Source organism: Hemitrygon akajei, chromosome 1, assembly GCF_048418815.1.
Source record: "Hemitrygon akajei chromosome 1, sHemAka1.3, whole genome shotgun sequence".
NCBI lineage: Eukaryota > Metazoa > Chordata > Chondrichthyes > Myliobatiformes > Dasyatidae > Hemitrygon > Hemitrygon akajei.
Genome location: NC_133124.1, coordinates 214178639 through 214199608, shown reverse-complemented (window position 1 = coordinate 214199608; position 20970 = coordinate 214178639). Strand labels below are relative to the sequence as shown.

At 39.7% G+C, this 20970-nt stretch overlaps 1 protein-coding gene across 1 annotated transcript in view; it reads left to right on the top strand.

The window, feature by feature from the left end:
* ckap2l (cytoskeleton associated protein 2-like) overlaps positions 1–20560 on the top strand; it is a 42881-nt gene extending 22321 nt beyond the window's left edge. Inside the window, exons 5-9 of the mRNA XM_073060348.1 lie at positions 2988–3189; positions 7684–7842; positions 7953–8025; positions 14954–15098; positions 17867–20560. Coding sequence (XP_072916449.1) covers positions 2988–3189; positions 7684–7842; positions 7953–8025; positions 14954–15098; positions 17867–18086 — 799 coding nt within the window. The 3' untranslated portion in view covers positions 18087–20560. The remainder of the gene's footprint in view (positions 1–2987; positions 3190–7683; positions 7843–7952; positions 8026–14953; positions 15099–17866) is intronic.
* The last annotated feature ends 410 nt before the right edge of the window (positions 20561–20970 follow it).

Genomic DNA, 20970 nt, shown 5'->3' with positions numbered 1-20970 from the left:
CTTTCAACCTGTTTGGGTTTGAGCTAAGATAAGGGACTTTGTTGTTCAACTTGGGAATATTGTGTCAGCCAATCAGGATGGTGGAAATGGGAGATGGTTCTAGAGAATGCTAAGCAGAGAGGTCATTGTGATGGACACTGGTGGTGGGGGCGATGTCTTTTTGGCAGGAACTGGGAGAAGATAGGAGGGAAGATGAGTGAGGATGCCATCCCTGTTGCACAAGGTGCTTTGTGCTGATGAATGGCTTCAAGGAGGAAGGACCAATATTCCCATGGGGGAGCCTGTTTGTTTAAGATGGATTTCAACATATTTATTTAACTCTTGAAAAAAACTTCTGGGGTAGTTGTATTGGTAGTGATTGGAATAAGTATTGTAATCTAGGGAATATATTCATTTTTACGGCATTTACTGTACCTACTAATGTTACTGGTAATATCATCCATTTATCAAGATCTTCTTTAATTTTTTTCAATAATGGTAAATAATTTAATTTATATAAGTTCTTTATATCATTATCAACTCTTATACCTAAATATTTTATACCATTTATCGGCCATCTAAATTCAGTTATTAATCGACATTGACTATAATCTCCTTTAGTAAGAGGTAGAATTTCACTCTTATCCCAATTTATTTTGTAACCTGATATTTTCCCATATTCTTCCAATCTAGAAGATAATTTACTCTTTTTTGTTATTTCCAATTAAGGGCTTATTTAAGAGAAAAATTGGGTCAAACAATGTTATTGCCGAAATCTAATGAAATAGAAATTTTAATTCAAAAAGGAAAAATTAAAAAAATTATTTCTTGTATGTATAGTTTGATTCAAAAACAGGCAATTAAACAAGGAATCCATAAGTCAAGACAAAAATGGGAAACTGACTTGAATATTAAAATTTAAGAAACAAGTTGGTCAAGACTATGTCTTGATAGTATGACAAATACAACAAATGTCTGGTTAAGGTTAGTGCAATATAATTTTTTACATCAATTATATATTACACCACAAAAAAATAAATAAATTAAACCCAAATTTATCTGATCAATGTTTCCAATGTAATCAAGAAATTGGTACTTTTTTACATTCTACTTGGTCTTGTTCTAAAATTCAACCTTTTTGGACAAATTTAAGAGTTTTACTGGAACAAATAATTGGAACACAACTTCCACATAACCCAACATTATTTTTATTAGGTGATATTGAAGGGATAAAACCGAAACCCAAATTGAATAAATATCAGAAAGAATTCATAAAAATTGCATTGGCAGTAGCCAAAAAGGCTATTGCAGTTACTTGGAAATCGGATTCATACTTAAGTATAGATCGTTGGAAGAACGAAATTTCCAGCTGTATTCCACTTGAAAAAATTACTTATAAATTAAGAGATAAATATGAAACATTTCTGAAAATTTGGCGCCCTTATTTATAAAAGACAGGATTAAATATGTAGGTGCTCTGAAGATAAAATAATTGGTTATTTGGGGAAAGAAATAAATATATATACTAAAGTTATTATGAACTCCGTGGAGCATGTGGGGATCTTCCGATATCCAGGCATTCTTTCTTTCTTTCTTCTTCTCTTTCTTTTTCTTTCCTTCTATAGGGATATGTTAGGGGGGAGGGGGAAGGGTTGATAATTTTTCTTTCTGTAATCATTTGTAAACTCAATTAAAAAAAAAGTGACAGCAAAACTTCCTTCTCAGATGTGCTCAATGCCTTCTATGCTCACTTTGACCATCAAAACAAGGAGGCACCTTCACGAACTCCCATAGCCCCTGATGACCTGTGATTTCAGTATCTGAGGCCGACTTCAGAGCAAACTTCAGAAGGTGAACCCACGGAAAGCATCCAGTCCAGATGGAGTACCTGGCCTGGTACTAAAGACTGTACTGATCGACTGGCTGCAGTTGTCGCTGATATTTTTAACCTCTCCAGCAGACTAAGGAAAAGAATTTTAACAAAGACAAAGATATCGCTCTAAGTAAGAACTGGAATTTGATTGTAAACAAGGTGGAGCAGTGGAAATTGATTGGATGAGGACAAACCAATCAGGAGAAATTGACTGGGGAGTATAAATTCTACCAGATTAGACATGCCCAGGCATCGACATGATGAAGATGGCAGAGTTGGTCATTGAAATGTTGGTTACAATTGATACCTGTACCTGACTGGAAGCCCTAGAATTTATTCATCCTTAAGCATAACTAACATTCTGCTTAACATCCCAGTAAAATAAACCTAATAGATGACCGAATATACAGGAACAGCATCCACTACATCTTAATTCCAGGTGAGGTAACACTTCACCTGTGAGCCTGCTGGGGGCACTGTATCTGGTGCTCTTAATGTGGCTTCCTGTGAGAGCTGACAGATTGGAAGATTGCTTTGCCAAGCACTTTTGTTCCATCCACCACAAAAGCTGAATCTCTCGGTGGCCACCCTAATGTTATTACAGCACCAGTGACCCAGGTTCGATTCTGCCACTGTCTGTAACTAGTTTGTACAATCTTCCCGTGACCACATGGGTTTCCTCCGGGTGCTCTGTTTTCCCCTCACGTTTAAAAGTATGGGTTAATTGGTCAAATGGATGAAATTGTTACCGTGCTCTACCTCAAAATAAAGAATATTATTCTTCCCCCCCCCCCCCCCACAAAGGTAGAGCGTTCCTATGAAACCTTTCTTAAGCCGAAATGGCATAAAGCGAAGAACCATTAATTTACATGAGAAAAATTTTCGTAAAAGCAAACATCCGCTTTGTAATGCAAAAACAGGTTACTAATATAGGTCTTTTGTAAAAGCGAAGTGTAAAGCAAACATTTGTAAAGCAGGGGACACCTGTAAATGTTTGGTGGTTATATTGAATTTTTATGGGACTGACTGCATTGCTTTGCACTCCACATGTTTTTTTGTGCCATTACAATGCTGTTGTGGTTCTTTTCATCATTTCATCGTCGTTCCTTTGACCTTTGCCTGTGTTTTGCTTCAGGAAGCAGCTTGAAGAGTGGTTGACTTCCAAAGGGAAGACCTACAAACGCCCTCCCATGCCAACTCCTTTTAAGAAAGTAATAAAGTCTGTTAAGAAGAATTTGGAGCATTCTTTCTTGGAAGTAATGGAAAGAGAAGAACAGAAAGACCTGGCAGATGGGGTACAGGACATGTTGGATGATTGCATGAAGTTACTCGAAAGGGTATGGAAGATTTTTTAGAACACAAGATTGTAAAGCGCAGGAACAGGCTTTACATTCTACAATGTCTGCACTGAACACAATGCCAAATTAGGCTAATTCTCTTCTATCTGTATGTGGTCCACATCTCTTCATTCCCTAACACTATCTATCTTACAGACTTTTAATGCTGTGATTGTATCTGCTTCCAATGATCCCCACCCTGGCAGCCAGTTCCAAACACCTACCAATCTCTATGTGTAAATAAATACAAACAAAACAAGTCCAACACATTTTCTTTAAACATTCCTCCCTCACTTTAAAATACATTTCCTGTGGTTTACCTAGAATGACATTAGTATTAATGCTTAGCAGGCAGGGCTTCAGATTCCTGGATCACTGGGGCCTATATGGGGAGATGTGACCTGTACAAAAAGGACAGGTTACACTTTATAGGGACCCAAAGGGGTCCAATATCATAGCAGGCAGGTTTAATAGAGCTGTTGGGAGGGTTTAAACTAATTTGGCAAGGGGATGGGAACTGGACTGATAGGGCTGAGGAAGGGGAAAACAGAAATAAATCAAAGATAGCGCGCAACTGAGATCATAGAAAGGACAGGCAGGAGATGAGGCAGAATCACAGCTAGTGGGATGAGTTACAGGGCAATAGAGACATGGTGCAGTTAAAACAGAAAGCAACAAATACTGGACTGAAAGTATTATATTTGAATGCACGCAGCATGAGAAAGAAAATGGATTACTGTATCTTGAAATACAGCTGCAGTGTGGCAAGTATGACATTAGGGCCATTTCTGAAACTTGGCTAAAGGATGGCTGCCATTGGGAGCTGAACTGAATATCCAAGGACATACGGTGTATCGGAAAGATAGGTTAGTAGGCACAGGGGGTAGTGTGGCTCTGTCTATAAGAAATAATAAATCATTAGAAAGGGATGACATAGAATCAATTGAAAAGTGTAGAGTCTCTGGGTTGAGTTAAGAAATGACAAGGGTAAAAGGACCCCTAATGATAGTTGTATACAGGCCTCCAAACAACAGCCGGGATGCAGATTACAAATTACAGCAAGAGATAGAAAAGGCATGTCAGAAGGGCAATGTCATGATAATCGTTGGGGATTTTAACATGAAAGTGGATCGGGAAAACCAGGCCAGTACTGGACCTCAAGAGAGAGAATTTGCAGTATGTCTAAGGGGTGGCCTTTTAGAACAGCTTTTGTTGAGCCCACTAGGGGATTGGCTGTGCTGGATTGGGTGTTGTGCAATGATCCAGAGGTGATAAGAAAGCTTAAGGTTAAGGAACCCTTGGGGAACAGTGATCACAATATGATAAGAGTTCACTTTGAAATTTGAGAAGGAGATGCTAAATTCAATGTGTTGGTATTTCAGTGGAATAAAGGAAATTACAATGGCATGAGAGAGGAACTGGCCAAAATTGACCAGAAAGGGACACTAGCAGGAAGGACGGCAGAGCAGCAATGGCTGGATTTTCTGTGAAAAATGAGGAAAATGCAAGACAGATTTATTCCAAATAAGAAATTTTTGAATGGAAGAAGGGCACCACCATGGCTGACAAGTGAAGTCAGAGCCAAACTTAAAAGCAAAAGAAAGGGCATACAAGGAAGCCAGAACTAGTGGGAAGATAGAGGATTGGGAACGTTTTAAAAGCTTGCAGAAGGAAACTAAGAAGGTCATTAGGAAGGAATAGATGAATTATGGAAGGAAGCTGGTGACTAATATTAAAGAAGGTACTAAAAGCTTTTTTAAATATATAAAGGGCAAAAGAGTTGAGGGTAGATATAGGCCCAGCAGAAAATGATACTGAAGATATTGTAATGAGAGATGCAGAAATGGCAGAGGAACTGAATGTGTATTTGCATCAGGCTTCACAGTGGAAGATGTGCAGTATCCTGGACATTCCAGAGTGTCAGAGAAGTGAAGTATGTGCAGTGAAAATTACGACTGAGAAGGTGCTCAGAAAGCTTAATGGTCTGAAGGTGGATAAATATCTTGGACCTGTTGCAATGCACCCTTGGGTTCTGAAGGAAGTAGCTGGAGAGATTGCGGAGGCATCAACAAAGATCCTTCAAGAATCCATAGATTCTGGCATTGTACTGGGTGACTAGAAAATTGCAAATGTTACTCCGCTATTTAAAAAGGGTGGGGGCAGCAGAAAGGAAACTATAGACCTCTTAGCCTGACATCAGTGGTTGGAAAGTTGTTAGATTTAATTGTTAGGGATGAGATTACAGAGTACCTGGAGGCACATGACAAGATAGGCCAAAGTCAGCATGGTTTCCTGAAAGGAAAATCCTGCCTGACAGACCTCCTGCAATTTTTTGAGGAAATTACAAGCAGGGTAGACAAAGGAGATGCAGTAGATGTGGTGTACTTAGATTTTCAGAAGGCCTTTGACAAGGTACCGCACATGAGGCTGCTTAACAAGATAAGAACCCATGGAATTACAGGGAAGTTACTAGCATGGATGGAGCATCAGCTGATCGGCAGAAAACAGAGCAGGAGTAAAGGGATCCTCTTCTGGCTGACTGTTGGTTACCAGTGGAGTTCCATAGGGGTTAGTGTTGGGACTGCTGCTTTTTACAATGTATGTCAATGATTTGGACAATGGGATTAATGGATTTGTGGCTAAATTTGCTGATGATACAAATGTAGCTGGAGGAGTGGGTAGTGTTGAAGAAACGGTGTCTGCAGAGAGACTTAGATAGTTTAGGGGAATGGGCAAAGAAGTGGCAAATGAAATACAATGTTGGAAAGTGTATGGTCATGTGCTTTGGTGGAAGAAATAAACAGGCAGACTATTACTTAGATGGGGAGAGAATTCAAAATGCAGAGATGCAAAGGGACTTGGGAGTCTTTGTGCAGAATACCATAAAGGTTAACGTCCAGATTGGGTCGGTGGTGAAGAAGGTGAATGCATTGTTGGCATTCATTTCTAGCGGTATAGAATATAAGAGCAGGGGTGTGATGTTGAGGTTCTATAAGGCACTTATGAGATCACACTTGGAGTATTGGGTGAAGTTTTGGCTCCTTATTTTCGAAAGGATATACTGACATTGGAGAGGGTTAAGAGAAGGTTCACGAGAATGATTCCAGGAGTGAAAAGGTTACTGAATGAGGAATGTCTAGCAGCTCTTGGGCTGTATTCCCTGGGGTTCAGGAGAATGGGGGTGGGGGGTTTCTCATAGGAAAATTCTGAATATTAAATGGCCTGAACAGATTAGATATGGCAAAGTTATTTCCCATGGTAGGGGAATCTAGGACAAGAGAGCACGACTTCAGAATTGAAGGACGTCCTTTTAGAACAGAGGTGCGGAGAAATTACTTTAGAGGGTGGTAAATCTGTGGAATTTGTTTTCGCAAGAGGCTGTGGAGGCCAAGTCATTGGGTGTATTTAAGGCAGAGATAGATAGGTTCTTGATTAGCCAGGGCATCAAAGGGTATGGAGAGAAGGCAGGGGAGTGGAGATGACTGGAAGAATTGGATCAGCCCATGATTGAATGGCAGAGCAGACTCTATGGGCTAAATGGCCTACTTCTGCTCCTATACCTTATGGTCTTACCAAAAGAGGACCACCGGACTCAAAAACATTTACTTCCACAATGCTGTCAGGCTGGTCAACACTTCCACCCACCACACACCCCCATCACCATTACTTTATCGTCTTCTGTGCCAGAATCACTTTGGGTACAGGCACTTCTGTACCTATCAATACTTTATGTACATACAATTTAATCTTTTAATAAAATAGAAGTTAATCTTTTGTTTTATTTTTAATTGTTTTGTTAATACTTCATCAGATCCAGAGTAACAGTAATTGTTTTGTCCATTACACTTGTGTACTGAAGAATGATAAACTGTCTTGAAATTAATAATGTCGTAAATGCGTAAAATGCAATTATTTATTGAAATACAGGATCTTCCAGCCCTCGAACCACACTGCCCAGCAATCCCCTAATTTAATCTTAGAGTAATTATAGGATAATTTACAATGACCAATTAACCTACCAACCAGTCTTTGGTCTGTGGGAGGAAACCAGAGCACCCAGAGGAAACTCAAGCGGTCACAGGGAGAATGCGTAAACTCTTTACAGGCAACAGCGGGAATCACTGGTACTGTAAAGCATTGTGCTAACCAACTAAGCTACTGTGCTGCTGCTTTTAAGAAAGTAATACAGTCTGTTAAGAATTTGGAGCAGGGGTTTTCTTCATTCTTCTATTGACATCCACTTGGTACTTCTGATTTAGCTGCAAAGTAGCAGAACTGATTGCTCAACTTCATTCCTTTTTTTGTAAACTAAATTGGTCTTTAAAATAATTGACTGTACTTAATTGTTTACCAGTTACTGTCTATCAGTGGGTTCAATCACTGATAAATTCACCAGATTTTGGCTGGATTTTAGGATAGATAGTGCAGTCTTGTATCACTATTCAGGTCCACTCTTCTCCGATTGTCTTTAACTGGAAACCTCGATTTCCCTAGGGTTCCTCTCCTAAACACATATATGAAGCACTGAAGAATGTTCCAGAAGGTGAAAAGTTTGCCAAGTACTGGATTTGCCAAGCACGTCTGCTGGAATTAACAGGCACAATGGAGGCTGTCATTGCCCTTTTTGAGAAGGCTGTTCACAGTGGCGCACAGGTAACAATATTTGGGGAAAACACTAAAACGCATTTGAATTATTGAAAATAGCAGGTTTAAATTTTTGAAGTTTTGTCTTTTGCAATGAGAAACTCTTAACTCTTTCATAGCCTGTTGAAGAGCTGCGGTCTGCACTTGTGGAAACCATCATGAGAAATGCAAACTCTCACACAGCCTGTACAGGTAAATCTGTAGCTTTAAGCATTTCCTTTAGATTTATAATGATTTTTTATAAAATTATGTCTAAATGATGTTCTTGTGCTAAACTAATGTCCTCAGTTTTAAACCATCAAGGCCGCTTAAACAAAGAAATTCAAGTTTTTCAATGGTGTACCTAGAACCATAGAACAGTACAGCACAGATACAGGCCCATCAGCCCATCTAGTCCATGCCAACCTATTCTGCCTAATCTCATTGACCTGCACCTGGACCATAGCCCTCCATATCCCTCCTATCCATGTATCTATCCAAATTTCTCTTAAATGTTGAAATCAAACTCACGTCCACCACTTACCTTGGCAATATGTTCCACCCCCTCACCACTCTTGAGTGAAGAAGTTTCCACCTTAGGTTCCCCTTAAATATTTCACCTTTCACCCTTAACCTATCACCTCTAATTTTAGTCTCACCCAACCTCAGTGGAAAAAGCCTGCCTGCATTTACCCTGTCGGTACCCCTCCTAATTTTGTATACCTGTAGCAAATCTCCCCTCCAACTCCTATGCTGTAGGGAATAATGTCCTAACCAACTCAACCTTTCCGCTATATCTCAGTTTCTCAAGTCCCGGCAACATCCTTGTAAATTTTCTCTGCACTCTGTCTATCTTATTGAAATAATACTTATAAATTAAATTTGTGAAGAAGCTATAATGTTGTACCCAGGGTTCTTCACATTTTGTGGTTAAGATTCTGATTTTGTTTTAGTATGTTAGAGCAGATTGTTCAGGCATTGATTTCTTCCTGTTTTATGCTGTATGTTCATGATTGATATTCTAAATTAGGATCACTCTACAACTGCCACCCCCCCCCCCCCCACACACACACACACACACACACGCCAAAGTAGTATGAAACTCAGCCATTTAGATCAGAGTGGTTCCTGATTTGACGTTTTTCCATGCTGACCAAGAATGAAAGGATTGTCATATGAAGAGCATTTGATGGCTCTGGGCCTGTTTTCACTGGAATTCAGAAGAATGAGGAGTGACCTAATTGAAACCTATGGAATGTTGAAAGGCCTTGATAGAGCGGATGTGAGAGGATGTTTCCTGTGGTGGGAGAATCTAGGACTGGAAGGCACATCCTCAGAATAGAGGGCCATCCATTTAGAACAGAGATGAGGAAGAAGTTCTTCAGCCAGAGATTGGTGAATCTGTGGAATTCATTGCCACAGCTGGCTGTGGAGCTCACGTCTTTATGTATATGCAAGAGAGAGGTTGATAGATTCTTGATTGGTCAGGGCTTGAAGGGGTATGGGAAGAAGGCAGGAGATTGGAGCTGAGAGGGAAAATGGACCAGCCATGATGAAATGGCAGAGTGGATTCAATGGGCCAAATGACTTAGTTCTGCTCCTATATCTTATGGCCTTGTGGACCATCTTGGACTTGTACTCTTATCTCTATCACTGGATTAAAGAGGTGCTAGGTTTCTATTCCCACCTGCATTTGGCAATGCTTGTTCACAAATTCAACTGGATAGTGAATGAGGATAGAACCAAGTTTAACTTGCACGAGAAAATCTGTAAATGCCGGAAATCCAAGCAACACACACAAAATACTGGAAGAACTCAGCAGGCCTCAGGACTGATGAAGGGTCTTGGCCCAAAACGTTATCTTTTCTATTCTTTTCCATAGATGCTGCCTGGTCTGCTGAGTTCCTCTAGCATTTTGTGTACAGTCGGCCCTCCTTATCCGCGAGGGATTGGTTCCGGGACCCCTCGTGGATACCAAAATTCGCGGATGCTCAAGTCCCTTATTCAACCTGTCTCAATGCGGTGAACTTTAGGACCCAGCGGAACCCCAGACCTTATTTAACCTGTCTCAGTGCTGTGGAGTTCTGAATCCGCAGTGTTTCTGTTCGTGAAAATAATCACGATCACGATTAAAAATAAAGTGGAAATAATAAAGCGATCGGGAAGAGGTAAAACGCCATCGGTCATTGGAAAAGGGTTAGGCTACAGTCAGTTGACGATCGGAACAATTTTAAAGGATAAAGTGGGAAAGGCCCTGCCACGATGAAAGCTACAATTATTACTAAGCAATGCAGTGGTTTAATTATTGGGTTTTGGGTTTTCAATCCTCCACATCAACCCGGCACGGTGGAGAGCGCAATCGGAAGCGGTCTGTCACTGGATCGAACTGAAGCCCGGTGCTGAAACATACGTTCTTAAGTGTTTTATATGCATAGAAAGGTAAATTATATACTATATACTAAGACAAACGTTTGACTAACTGACACTAAATAATACCTGTGTACCTGTTTCGACTTGCTTAGTAAGAGAACTTCCGATTTTTTTTTTGATCCCGATCCACGATAACCCACACTCATCTTCCCGTATACTTTAAATCATCTCTAGATTACTTTTAATACCTAATACAATGTAAATGCTATGTAAAATAGTTGTTATACTGCATTGTTTAGGGAATAATGACAAGAAAAAAAGTCTGTACATGCTCAAACAACAAGTGCTGGAAGAGCACTTCCGGGTTTTCGCGATTCATGATTGGTGGAATTCGCAGATAAGGAGGGCCGACTGTAGTTGCTTCCCCCGTCCTCTATTGTGTAGCCTAATTATTTAAGTGTGTCAAATGGGTAGTTGTCAGTGGTCAAGCAGCATTTGCAGAAAAAAAGCAGAGGTAGCAGTTTGGGTTGATAATCCTGAAATTAACCAGAGCTTCTGCAGCTGTTGCCTGCCTTGCATGAGTATTTACAGTGCTTTCTGCAGCTGTTACTGATGTCACATTTGGAAATGTACCCATGGGAAGTTAATTATTCTAGGTTCAAAAGGTGGTTGTATGTGTGGACTGTTTAAAACATACTTTCTGAAGCAGATTTGTGTTGGTCATGGTTTTCCATTCTGATAATTAAATAGAGCATACAGTGGATTCTGGTTAATTGGGGCTAGTACATTTGACCCAATTTTGTTGCTGCCCTAATTATTTGAAGTTTCATGGAAATAGTTTAAGAAAGACAAACCACCATTTAACTGAGTAACAAGTTACGTATTTAAATAAAAAATGAAACAAAATAGAACACTACCAGTATTACTACAATACTATAAAATTTTGTATTAGTTCCTACATTTATCATCAGAGGAATTCATACAGTGTACACTACTGTTTTTATTTGATTGACTATAAATGAACAACATTAGTGCAGATAATGGGCTGCCTTCATTGCCTTCCTGCATGAAGTAGTGTGAAAAATCAATGGTTTTTTTAAATTCAGCATTGGTTGGCCTAAATGAATAACATAACACAAGCATACACAGCTGATACTATTTAAAGCTGTTCACTTTAAGTACAGTATTGTGTCTAATAGCCACACAAGTGCATGTGACTGACGCTAGTTAGAAACTGTTGTATCAACCAAATCTTCATTTTCATTGTAACATTAAAGATGATTGTCAATACCTTAAAATTCTTTGTAGTTTATAACTTATTGAAGTAGTGAAACCATTTCATTTTCACTCCCAGCCGTTTCTGGCATCTCCAAGCCTGAATGCTTAAACCACTGTTCTGAATTGTCTTACTACTTATTTCTCACTGCCTATCAGTGACAAAAATCACTGCTTTTTGAACACAAACAGATGAAAATGACACTATTTATAAACTGTTCACTCTAAACACGGTATCGTGTCTAATGGCTACAGAAGTGCAGAATGGCTACGTTTGGCAAAAGTGTCCTGTCCCAATTAAGCAATATAGTGTCCTAAATAAACGAGGAAAATCCTGAAGAAATTTTCTTCATTAGTTTGTTTTTTAAGTGTTGTCCCAAATAAGTGGCTGCCCTGATTAACTAATGGCCCAGTTAACTGGAATCCACTATACGTATTTAAAACAGATGTTGATAGGTTTGTGATTAGTAAGGGCGTGCAATACCCCAGATACAGTTGAACTAGAGTCCTATAAAGCTGCCACATAACTTCCTGATTTTTGAACTCAATGCCTCAACTAATAAAGGCAAGCATTTAAGGTGCCTTCTTCCACCCCATCAACTTCTGTAAGCACTTACAGGGAGATATGAACATGGGCCCCCAAGTCCCTCTTCTCATCAACATCTGCAGATCATCACTGATCAAAAACATCTAGCTAGAATAAGTCCTTTCAACCACTACCCTGTGTCTTCTATAGGCTAGCCAGTTCTGAATCCAAGCGGTCAATTCACCAGGAATTTTCTGCATCTTAATCTTAAGACTATAGACTATATGACCTTGGAGCAGAATTAGGCCAATCGGCCATTGAGTCTGCTCTGCCATTCCATCATGGCTGATTTATTATCCCTCTCAACCCCATTTCCTTGTCTTCTCCACATAACATTTGACACCCTGATTAATCAAGAACCTACGAACCTCTGGCTTAAATATACCCATTGACTTGGACTGCACAGCTATCTGTGGCAATGAATTCCACAGATTCACCAACCTCTGGCTGAAGAAAATTTTCCTCATCTCTTCTAAGTGGACATCGCTGAATTCTGAGGCTGTGCTCTCTGATTCTAGACTTCCCCCCACTATAGGAAATATCGTCTCCACATCCACTCTATCCAAACCTTTCAATATTCAATAGGTTTCAATGACATACCACCTCATTTTTCTAAACTCCAGTGAGTGCAGGACCAGAGCCATCAAGCTCTCCTCATATTAACCCTTTCATTCCTGAGGTAATTCTCAGGTACCTTCTCTGGACTGTCCTATGCCAGCGCATCATTTCTTAGATAGGGGGCCCAAAACTGCAATTAATACTCCAGGTGTCGTCTGACAAATGCCTTGTAAAGCTTCAAAATTACATCCTTGCTTTTGTATTCTTGTCCTCACAAAACAAATGCTAACATTGCATTTGTCTTTCTTAACACCGACTCTACCTGCAAGTTGAACTTTAGGGAATTATGCAAAAGGACTCTCAAGTCCCTCTGCATCTCTGTTTTTTGAATTTTCTCCCCATTTACAAAATTGTCCACCTTTTATTCCTTCTGTCAAAATGCATAAATATGCAGTTTCCTATATTACATTCCATTTGCCACTTCTTTCCCCATTATATAACCATATAACAATTGCAGCACAGAACACAGGCCATCTTGACCCTTCTAGTCCGTGCCGAACGCTTACTCTCACCTAGTCCCACCGACCTGCACTCAACCCATAACCCTCCATTCCTTTCCTGTCCATATACCTATCCAATTTTTTTTAAATGACAAAATTGAACCTGCCTCTACCAATTCTACTGGAAGCTTGTTCCACACAGCTACCACTCTCTGAGTAAAGAAGTTCCCCCTCGTATTACCCCTAAACTTTTGCCCCTTAACTCTCAACTCATGTCCTCTTGTTTGAATCTCCCCTACTCTCAATGGAAAAAGCCTATCCACGTCAACTCTATCTATCCCCTTCATAATTTTAAATACCTCTATCAAGTCCCCCCTCAACCTTCTACACTCCAAAGAATAAAGACCTAACTTGTTCAACCTTTCTCTGTAACTTATGTGCTGAAACCCAGGTAACATTCTAGTAAATCTCCTCTGTACTCTCTCTATTTTGTTGACATCTTTCCTATAATTTGGTGACCAGAACTGTACACAGTACTCCAAATTTGGCCTCACCAATGCCTTGTACAATTTTAACATTACATCCCAACTCCTATACTCAATGCTCTGATTTATAAAGGCCAGCATACCAAAAGCTTTCTTCACCACCCTGTCCACCTGAGATTCTACCTTCAGGGAACTATGTACCATTATTCCTCGATCACTCTGTTCTACTGCATTCCTCAATGCCCTACCATTTACCAAGTATGTCCTATTTTGATTATTCCTACCGAAATACTGTTTTACAATGCTGTTGCAAAATAAATTTCATGAACACAGAATCTAATGGGCAAAGGGAAATCAAATCCTTATTATTAACACTCTCCTCTGTGGAGATACCTAAGAACCTAAATACTACAAATCAGAATCGGGTTTATTATCACTGGCATGTGACGTGAAATTTGTTAATTTAGCAGTAGCAGTTCAATGCAATACATAATACAAATGATTTTGAAGATAGCAGTCTTAATCTGTTCTATTTTGGATGGAATAACTTCATTTATGATATGCTGTGATAAAGAATTGTAGAATTAAGACACACTTGACCTAATGTGGTTTTGCCAGATCCCAGCAGAGCAATTTTGTAAGTTCCATTTCTCTGCTTTTGACCCATACCCATGCCAATTATTTATTGAAGTGCATTTCCAATTTCCAAGTGCTTACTGATTTTGTTTCAAACACCTCTAATAGTAAATTCCAGACTCTATCCAAAAAAGGATTTTTCATTGTTGAAAATATTTTTTTACCAAAACTAAGTCCTGAAGACATCACCAAAAATGGAACTCTATTCTTGGTCAGCCGGCTAAGCCTGTGCCAACCTTGATGCAAATTAATCCCAGCAGAGTGCATGTGGTCTGCATCCCTCCATTCCCTCATCATCATTACGTGCCATGTTGTATGGTGTAGGCGATCATGGTCTTCCATGACCATCGTTGTTCTTGGCAAATTTTTCTACAGAAGTGATTTGCCACTCTGTATTTGCTCCCTATTTGTCTAAATTCCTTTTAAATATTCCTCTCGCATCTGCTTCTACCATCTCTCCTGGTGGTGTATTCCAGATGCCTATTCTTCATGTAAAATAAAATTGCCTCGCAGATCCCCTTAAATCTGTGCCCTCTGGCATTTGACACTTCCACCTTTTACCCATGTTTTGATCTGTGAAGTGTGCCAACTCTTTCTAAATGTAAGGCAACTGAAGTGACAGAGGTTGTTGTTCCCCCAATCTGTTAAGTCCTTCTGCAGACTTGGCCACAAAGCCATCAATTCCTTCATCCAAATCATTCCCAGTTTTGCCTGTGTTTATATTCTGGCAGAAAAGGAAGATACTAAAACAGAAAGTTTTGAAGAGACTGCAGTTGTCACACCTTGTACAAAAGTGAGGCTTTTGTGTGGCAAAACAGATGAGCGTGGTTCATCCGTGATCAAATACAGAATTACTGCAACACCTCAAGTGCTCAGGTAAGGCTTTAGAATCAACCCACTTCCACTGATGAAAGTGAAAAGAAGCAAGAGAGCCAACCAATGTACTTCTCTCTATTGATCCCTTGTACTTGCATTTGTAGCCTTCCATATGTTGACAATTCAACTGTCTACATGCTGCTTAAAGGTTGTGAGGATACCCGCCTTCACCACCGTGTCAGGCAGTGAATTGTAGATGCCAGCCACTTTGTTGAGGGGAGGGGGTGAAAATTCCCCTTGAATCTCCACTAAGCCTTCTACCTTATCCTTATTCCTTTGCCCTCTTGTTTTGACACACCCTACCATGGGGAGAAAGATAAACCCTATCTATTCCCTTCCTAAATTTGTATACCTGTTATTGCTTGGCTACTTATGCCCCAGCCTATCCAATCTCCCCTTGTAACTTAAATGCTACAATCCCAGGAATGCCCTGATTAAGTCTCCTTGGTAAACTCTTTAATGCAATCACATCCTTTTTACAAAGTGTGGTAACCAGATCTGCATATAGCCCTCCAGGTGTGCCAGTATTCTGCCCAACTTTCCAGCTGATCAATGCCATGGTAGCCTAAGACAATCCTCAGTGATTACAACACAGTTTGCAAATGACACTAGTTATACCTCTACATTCTCATACAAGTTGTTAATCACTAACATCACGGGTCCCAGGACCAACCTTTATGATATTCCACTGGTCACAGGCTTCCAATCAGAAAAACAGATGCACAACCACGCATTTGACTCTTATTATCAAGCTGACTTTGGTAGCTTGCCTCGGATAGCGTGAACTTGATAGAAGAATATATGTTATGAGCAATACACACAACGTGCTGGAGGAGCTCAGCAGGTCAGGCAGCATCTATGGATGGAAATAAATAGTCAAAGTTTCGGGCTGAGACACTTCTTTGGGACTGGAAAGGAAGGGTAAGAGTAAGAGTCATAGTAGGTAGGTGGGGGGAGCGGAGGAAGAAGGTGGTAAGTGATAGGTGAAACCAGAAGAGGGGGACGGAGTGAAGTAAGGAGCTGGGAAGTTGATTGGTGAAAGTGATAAAGGGCTGGAGAAGGGGGAATCTGACAGGAGAGGACAGAAAACCATGGAGGAAAGGGAAGGGGGAAGAGCACCAGACGGAGGTAATGGGCAGGTAAGAAGAGAAAGTGTGAGAGGGAAACAAGAATGGGGAATGGTGAAGGGGAGGAGGGGGAACAATTACCAGAAGTTCAAGAAATCGATGTCCATGCCATCAGTTTGGATTCTACCTAGATGGAATATAAGTTGTTGCTCCTCCACCCTGAGTGTGACCTCACCATGGCAGTAGACGAAGACTGACATGTCGGAATAGGAAGCAGAATTGAAATGTGTGGCCACCCAGTTGGAGCGAAGGTGCTCAATGAAGCGGTCTCCCAATCTACGTCAGGTCTCACTGATACACAGGAGGCTGTATATCAATGAAACACGATATGAAATTATAAACATGGAGAGGGAGCATAGCCAGAGACCTTTTCCCCTGGGCAGAAATGGCTAAATGAGGAGTCATAATTTTAAGGTGACTGGAGGAAAGTATAGCAAAGATGCTAAAGGTGAGCATTTTATTCTCTGAACGAAAGGGCATAATTGGTATAGGTAACTGATGCAGCTCATTTTAACATTAATAAATATTTAACAGTGATCTAAATATATCAAGAACATTTAAACCGCAGAGATGACTTATTACAAAATACTGACTTGTGTTGCGTGAGATAAAAATATTTACATAGGAAGTGTGGCTTAAAATCATTAATTCAAATGTCAATCTCATTCGAGATTTGAGCATATAATCTAGTTCAGAGTTAGTGATGTACCCTTTTGGTGGCGGGTGAAGACATGTCTCTACATAAGGATACGATACAGCACATGATGATGAATACTATAACATTGAAGGTTCTGTCTTCTACGGGGAGGGGGGTGGATAGGGTGCAAGGGTAAGAGGAGAATTAGAATCAGATGCAAGAGAACCACAGTAAAACTCAAAGAACTATGATCTACTGTTCTGGCTACTATCACTCAAGCAATACCACTAAACCAGACTGATTTTGGAATCAGCAGCGGATACATCTGTCCTGGCCAATAAACTTTTAGAGTATTTTCAGATTTGATTTACCTCAGCTTGTTGTCAGAAGTGAGACCCTATGCTGACGTTACTTGTCCCTGTGTAAATTCCGAGAAGTAATGCAGCACTACAAATTATCACAGAGCAGCAAGAAATCCTGTGGTTGATTAAACCTGGCTTCTTACCAAAACAATCAAAAGGGTTTTGTAATTTTTTTTATTTTTGAAAGTTTTCCAAACCATTCTGGAATTCTTAAATAGTTACCAAGCTCTTACTTTATCAAGTATTTTGAGTAATCAGAAAAATTATGATAAAAATAATTGGTTGTCAGTTTCTCAAAGAATGGACATATTTCCTGTTCCTGAGTTGTTATTGTTTGTGATGCCTTGCATGGCACTTACACATTGGTTGTCATAAGTAAATAACTGTAAAGCCTTCAGATTACAGAAAGTGCTTACCAAACATTTATTTTTTTAATTGGGCCAGGTGGAGGATGGTGTGCTTCTGTACTGATGCTCCCTACATGTTCTGTCGGTATTATTAATTTAGCTATCTAGTATGTCATTTTGACATGATCCACCTACAGCGTCTTGTTTTGGGGCTTTCCATCTTACCAGTTCCTGCAAAGAGCGAAATCAAAGAAGTGACACGTTTTTTAAACTCACATATTGCATCCCTTTGCAGAATGAATGAATCTATGAGAAGAATCCGATCAACAGGTCAGCAAGATCTGAAGTTTCTAACCCCGGTCCGACGCTCAGTTCGCATTGAGCAGGTTTCTGCTTCACACCCTGAGATGCTAAGAGAACATGACTGCTGTGTGACCTCACTGAATGAACTTTTAGATGAAGAAGAGGCTGAAACATTTGTATATAGAGAAAACCAAGCTCTGCTGGGAGAATAACAGAATTGTGACTGGTATGCTTCAGATGTTTAGTGCATACCATTCACATTAGCTACCAGATTATTTGTACGTTTTGTATAGAATAAACTATTGTGTTTGGTAATCTCAAAAATAAGCTTCATTTTTATTTTTATTTTAGAGAAACAATGCAGAACAGATCCTTCTGGCCCAATGGGCCACACCACCCAGCAACCCACCTATTTAACCCTAGCATAATCACAGAGCCAGTTACAATGACCATTTAACCTACTAACTGATATATATATCTTTAGAATATGAGAGAAAACCGGAGCATTCACGTGGAGGAACGTACAAACTCTTTACAAACGACATTGGAATTGAGCTTCGAACCCTGATGCCCCTAGCTGTAATAGTGTCATGCTAACTGCCAAGCTACTGTTGTTGCCTACAGAAGTGCTAACTTATCTCCTTGGCTAAGCAGTCTCCTGATTCCACAAATAATGTACCAATACTCTATTACTACTTGATTTTTTACTGGGAAAAGCTAATTACTGGGTGGTAAGTTTATATTTCTTCCAAGTTCTGTGTCCTATTGTTTCTCTTTGCCCTTCCACCCATCTCTGTAAATATACCTTTATGTTTCTTGTTTTATTTTTCTCAATATTTTCCTGCCTACATCAATAACAGCTTGTTAAAATCTGATTGGATGACTTCCAAGGGCTCTATGTAATTCTGAGGTCATTGATATCACTTAGGGAAATGAAATAAACACAAGAGCTTCTGCCGATGTTGGAAAGCCAGAGTAACACAAACACAAAGTGCTTGAGTAACTCAGCAGGTCATGAAACATCTATGGAGAGGAATAAAGAGCCAATATTTCATGCTGAAACCTTTCACTGGGACTCCATAGATGTTGCCCTACCTACTGAGTTCCTCCTGTAGTCTTTTGTGTGAAGTAACTCATACCTGTTCACTGTGGCATGTAATCTGTGAAGCAAGGTTTATTAGTTTGTACTTTCATCAACTATTTAACATGTTCCAAAGGAGCTCATTAATAACATTGCTTATTAAACTTATTCTCATATTTCATTATTATATGGGAGGCTGCCATTTGGCTCATTGTGCCTACGTCTGCTCTAATTAATTCCATTTCATCTTTTTATTCCTTTGTAAGATATTGTCTTTTATTGCTTCCCTCACCATGTCTACAAATAGGGGCAGTTTACAAGTTCAGATTTATTTATCACATGTACATTGATAATATGCTTGGGGCAGTCCGCAAATTTCGCTACCCATTCCTGTGCCAATAATACAACTTGCCCACAATGAACCTATCAACCAGCATGCCTGATATGGGACAAAACTGATTTCCCCAGGTACTGCAAGGTGGTCACAGGGACAATACATAAGCTCCACATGGCAGCACTAGAGAATGGGATCAAAGCTAGATTACTAGAACTGTGAGCCAGCAATACTAAATGCTGTGTGACCATGCTGTCCTACTGAGCATATTAGGCAAGACATGATATATACACACAGTGGCACTTTATTATGTAGGAGTAGAACCCAGTTTGGTCTTCTGCTGCTGTAGCCCCTTCAAGGTTCGATGTCTTGTGTATTCAAAGATGTTCTTCTGCACACCACTGTTGTAGATTGTGTTTATTTGAGTTACTGTTGCCTTCCTGTCAGCTTGAACCCGTCAGGCCATTCTTTGAACTCTCATTAACAAGGCATTTTCTCACACAGACTGTGCTCACTGTATGATTTTTGTTTCTCGTATTCTCTGTAAACCCTAGTGCAGGGGTTCCCAACCTTTTTTAATGCCATGGAACCTTACCATTAACCAAAGGCTATATGGAACACAGGTTGGGAACCCCTTCTCTTGAGACTAATGTGTGTAAAAATCCAAGGAGATCAGCTGTTTCTCAGATGCTTGAACTTCTTTCTCTGGCACCAATAGTCATTCCATGGTCAAAGTAACTTAGATCATATTTCTTCCCCATTCTGATGTTTGGTGTGAACAATAACTGACCCTTTTGATCATTTCTGCATGTTTGAATGGATTAAGTTGCTGCCATATGATTGACTGATTAGATATTTGCATTAATTGCCAGTTGTGCTAATAAAGTGGCCACTGAGTGTGTATATATAGTGGTATACACAAGACTGTACTTAAGTAAACCTAGAATCCTCACAGGGCTTGCTTTCTGTGACAAGTAACCAGATCTTTCAGCTGCCTCTGTCATTACCAGCTCTAGCCCATGTATGACTGTAAACACATCCACATAGTTGATTCTTAACTGCCCTTTGAACTTCCTAAGCAGTTCAAGCTAATTTGGTTCCACTTGAATTGTCTATACCCTAGCAATAGGGAGGAAATTAGTAACCTTGCCATTGAAGGAATGGCACAATTGCTGTAAAGTTTTTAAAGTGATAAAAATTAAACATGTATATAATAAACTTATGTATAGGTACCATCATGTGCTTAAAAAATAAAATGTTGCTTTCTGAAATCACCTTGGTGAAATAAATGCCATGTGTATGTGTTTGAGTACTGTTAACGTTCTGGAAAGATGATATAACTACACTTACACGATGAAATCTGCAGATGCTGGAAATTCAAGCAACATATCATATTGCTTATTATATAGGTGCATATCATATTTTTTTTACTGAGTTAAGTATTGTATGTAATTAGTTTTGCTACAACAAGTGTATGGGACATTGGAAAAAAGTTGAATTTCCCCATGGGGATGAATAAAGTATCTATCTATCTATCTATCTACACAAAATGCTGGTAGAACGCAGCAAGCTAGGCAGCATCTATAGGAAGAAGCACTGTCGATGTTTCGGGCCAAGACCCTTTGTAACTACACTTGTTTAGGCATGAGACTCTCCCATTTCCAGCAGTTAATATGCACAA